Source organism: Euphorbia lathyris, chromosome 8 (assembly GCF_963576675.1).
Source record: "Euphorbia lathyris chromosome 8, ddEupLath1.1, whole genome shotgun sequence".
Lineage (NCBI taxonomy): Eukaryota > Viridiplantae > Streptophyta > Magnoliopsida > Malpighiales > Euphorbiaceae > Euphorbia > Euphorbia lathyris.
Genome location: NC_088917.1, coordinates 47,650,368 through 47,654,971, shown reverse-complemented (window position 1 = coordinate 47,654,971; position 4,604 = coordinate 47,650,368). Strand labels below are relative to the sequence as shown.

Below are 4,604 nucleotides of genomic sequence, written 5' to 3'. Positions count from 1 at the left end.
AGTAAGTCTCTATATTTCCTTGCATGAGCTTCTGGGTTTTCTTCCCCCATATAGCTGGGAAAATTTGGGATTTTGAATCGTCTATCTAGTGTGAATTCTAGGATACGCCTCGAGAATGGTGATTCTCTATTGGCGTGTGGATTGTTCCTTGCATTCTCTTTGTTCTGCCGTTGGAAGGCGGCTCAGAATTCTCTTGCGATATAATCACGGTCTATCCTTGGACGATTTCTACTATCTGATCTGCTACACCGAGATCCAGAAGAGCTTGATGATGGGTCCGATGGGGAACGTCCGCCACCTCTACCATGCCTTCCAGGTGGGGGCGGAGCCCTTCTATTATGAGAACGAGATCGCCTTCTACTAGAGGAACAGGATCGCCTTCTACCTCGGGATCTCCTTCTGCGTCTGGGATTTGTAAGCCAACCTCCTTAGTGACCTTGATCAGTCGCTGCTCCTAGAGGCTGTTCTTGTCCTGCCGCTACCGCAGGCGGTGGTTGTTGTCCACCAATTATGATTCCTGGATTCTGCATATTTCTTGGTGGTACTTGATTGTTCCTTTGGCTCCCTTCAGGCGGATCTTCGAACAATCTTCTATTTAGGGGCAGGTTACTTCCCAGCTCTGTGCTGGTGATGACTGCATCTACAAGATCCTGGAATAAGACTGATGATTCGTTCCTTGCTCGCGGTCTTACAATGGCGCTTTTCCAATTTGAGATTCTTGGCCTTGGCAGAGGACGGCGAATGGGTGGCACAATTCCCGTTGTTGGTCCCCCCCCCCCCCCCACGAGTGGGTTAGCAAAGTATGGTCTCAATCGATCCGCAGCTGCCGTGCCATAGTTGTTCGTCACCAGTTCTAGGACAAGATTAGTGTAGGTGTTCGGCGACATTTCATGTTCATCGTGAACAAGAGAAGGTAGGTCATTTTTTTGGTTAACAGGGATTGCTGGGGCATTACTTACTGACATCACAGTAAGCGGGGGGTGTTGTTATTTTAGATGAAGGATTCTGCCCTTCGTTTGCCATCTTATGTTCGTGGTGTGAGCTCTTTTGTGATTAGAGCTTCCACGTTCACCGCACTAATTGATATTACCCGGTTGAATTCTCGTCGGAGCTCCTCTTATAGGGGGCGCTGTTAGGTTCGGTCGGGGGGACTTCGATGCTAAAGTCAGTAAAGGGTATTTGATGATAAAATAAAAGCACAAAGTAGGGTATTGGAATGTGTATCTCAATAGCTTGGGATGCAAGACTGGTTATAGTGGGTTAGCTGTAACTCTCGATTTGGTAACTAGAAAGTCCACATTAATGCCTCATTCATGGCGGTTATTGAGTTCATTCAAGTGTGGCCGTTAGCTCATTAAAGGGTTATTACTTGCCTTTAATGATGTCGGTTTCCTCATAGGAAGACGACGCTGACATTCTGTGGACGTATCGATGCCTGATGGCGGGTCTCCCGAGACATGGCGATCACGAGCCTTTTTATGATATTTGACCGTCTGAGGCGCATCGAAGAACCTATGGATCCGTCGTGGCGTACAACTTGCCTCGTACGCCATCTTTCTGGCGTATCCCTTGACCGTAGCCGTTTGGTTAATTGCTTCTTTGGTCCCTTAGTCCTATGGACCTTTACAAATTGGTCCCTTGATAATATCTGGATGTTATCATTATCTTAAGTTCGTGCATTTTTTTGTAACAAAATGAAATCTAAGTATCAAAGTGTGAAAGTAGATAAAATTCAGGTACTGTGATTGTAATTTACTCTTGCTAATTAGAAAGAAAAGAGAGAATTTCAATGCGCCTGTATTTTTAATTTTTATTTTGTTTTTTTTTTTGGTAGAAAAGGAAAAGAAAAACGAATAACAACAAACTACCCAGGAATTAGCCTAGGGAAGCTAACCCCAATCCTATCTTCTAAGAGAAGATGAGAGATGAAACTAGGGGAAATAGGAAGGGTAGTAACGCCTAACGTCCCTTCATGGCCCGCCGCCGCCAAGCGTTTAATTTTTATTTTGTTAATAATAAATATTTTATATTAAAATATTAATTTGATTTTATAAATTGTAATTGAAGTGATGCAAATTATAAAATAATTGCTGAGTAAAATGTATTTAAAATGTGTGAGAAGATGGCTTTTATTAATTTTGTTTGAGAATTAATACATATATGCTTTCCACGACAAATCACTTCACCTAGCTTGATGCCAGTGGCACATCCAGACAAATACAGCAGGAAATAAGAAAATATAATAAAATTAACATTAACATAATCATAATCATAATGGGGACAAGAGATTATGGAAAACATGAGCATATGCAGCATTATACATAAAATGATGAGTTGAAAAGCAATTATCATTAGGGTTAATTAAGAAAAATCACTGAAATTACATTAATTTGCAGATGATGATTTGTGGTTTTTTTTTATTTATTAAAATAGGGATTCTGCTTTCGCGATTTGTAAAATTAAGAACTTTTGGATTGATACTGCCAATTTGACTGTTGATGACTTCAAAATAGTAAATTCCAAGAATTTATTGATATTCTAAACACCTTTAATTTTTGAATTTTTAGTTTTGAAATCATTTAAATATTGTTTTGTGAGAAGATAGAAAATTTATAATGATTTTGAAAAAAAAATGGTTTTATAAATATGGTAGTAAAAAATTTTGATTATTGGATTTTTCTATTTTGAGGTCATCAATCCAAATTTGTTATTGTAAATGAGCGAAAGCACAATTTTCGTTTTAACGAAAAAACCCACAAAAAATCATCTACAAACTAGTGTAACCCCATAGATTTTTTTTGAATTAACCCTAATTATTATTTATATTATTATCAGAAAGAAGAAGAATTCCAAAGTTGAGCATATTTAAGCTTGGAAACACTCTCTAATACTTGTAAAGGAATTATGTCTCCAATCACAACCACCGTCTTGCTTTCCAGGTCTACCTTGTATGAAGTTACTCCTGTTTTGTTTTTTTTTCGGATTCATCAAAATTAAATATTAATATATGCTTTTCTTATGAAATTATTTTCCAACAACAATGCCAGGAAAACAGACAACCCATGATTTATTTTTTATTTTTCTTAATTAACTTGCAGCTTTTTGTAAATTAAAAAATCAAATTCAAGAGGGATTAACGGGGAAAATTTAAAGTAAAGAAGCCAATAATTTGATTTACCTTCCAACTTTGAAACATGTTTCTCAACCTTCCTTGCACACCCAATACAGTGTATAGATACCTTTAGCACCACCATCTGCATTATTCATGTTCTTTTTAACAAAAGTGATTCAATAAAGATTTATTTTCTTAGTTTATATATATAGAAGAAGAATTATTGAGGAAAAAAGGGAGAAGTACCTTGGGTTTCAAGTGAAACGCCAAAGTTTGATTAGTAGAAACGACATCTTTCAATCTGAGAAGCTGCTGGCTTTTATCGCTTCCTCCTATTAATGGTTTTATGAGAAACTCTTCTTTTTCTTCATTTTCCAAGTTATTAATGCACAAACATGATGAAGAAACACAAAGATACTCTAATATTTTCCCAAGCCTGCCCATTTTTATTACACTCTTAATTCCCAGCAGATCAGATCAGAAGAATAGCCAAATAATCACAATGTATTATATATATGGAAAAGGAAAAGGGGGAAACTGAAAGGCAGAGAGAGAGAGAGCAGGTATTCATATATGTGAGAGTGAGAGTGAGAGTGAGTGGAGTGTGGACATAGATGAGGAGGTTAAGTAACACAAAAAGACAAGTTTATTTATATATTTATCAGAAGATCACCGTCCCTTAACTGGAACTACTTAGGAACATTTAACATCCTTACTATAGACTAATTCTACATCTCATGCCTCATATTCATATATATATATATATATATATATATATATATATATATATATATATATATTGAAAAGTAAATCGTACTTTGTTTTTAATATCATTTGATGAATTTATTTTATTAAAGTCCACCATCGTCCAATGATAAAAAAACAAAATAAACTTTATTTATAAAAAACAAAATAATTATAGAAGCACCATATATATATATACATAAACATCTTCCCGCCCCATTAGTCAAATAAGAAGGAAAATAATATTAAAGAATGTAGTTTATATACAAATAGATAGAGAGAGAGTACAGTCCCCATACCTTCAATCTGCCCCTTAATTATATTGAATTGGATGACTTCAGTTTATTTAATAATCTTTAATTGAATATGAATATATTGATTAAAGTAGACAACTGAATAATAGTACACATATGAGACGGGTAAATTTCATCAATCGTATACAACCTTTGTCCCATTTCACACTTTGGTGTATAACCTTCAATTTGTCTCACTAATATGTACGAACTTAGGTGTGACCTCCCACTATAGTGTATATGACCTGCTATAGCAGGTTAATCATGTCACATATACATTTAATCATTTTTTTAAGTTAAAATATGATATGCATTAAAGATAAAAAGATAAAAAAAAACACTTATACCCTTAAAAATTCTAACTCCCATCATCCACTTCCCTTTCACTTTCCTCTTTCTCCCAAGATCGAATTTGCCTTTCCCCTTTTCTTTTTCTTCCATTTTTCTCAGATCCC

At 35.7% G+C, this 4,604-nt stretch overlaps 1 protein-coding gene across 1 annotated transcript; it reads right to left on the bottom strand.

Annotated features, from left to right (window-relative positions):
* Nucleotides 1–2,121: 2,121 nt before the first annotated feature.
* LOC136203307 (heavy metal-associated isoprenylated plant protein 35) lies at nucleotides 2,122–3,825 on the bottom strand. The gene is made up of 3 exons (XM_065994428.1): nucleotides 3,359–3,825; nucleotides 3,179–3,254; nucleotides 2,122–2,962 (listed from the first exon to the last, which is right to left on the bottom strand). The coding sequence occupies exons 1-3, from the start codon at nucleotides 3,554–3,556 to the stop codon at nucleotides 2,832–2,834; spliced, it is 405 nt and encodes a 134-aa protein (XP_065850500.1). The 5' UTR covers nucleotides 3,557–3,825; the 3' UTR covers nucleotides 2,122–2,831.
* Between the last annotated feature and the right edge of the window lie 779 nt (nucleotides 3,826–4,604).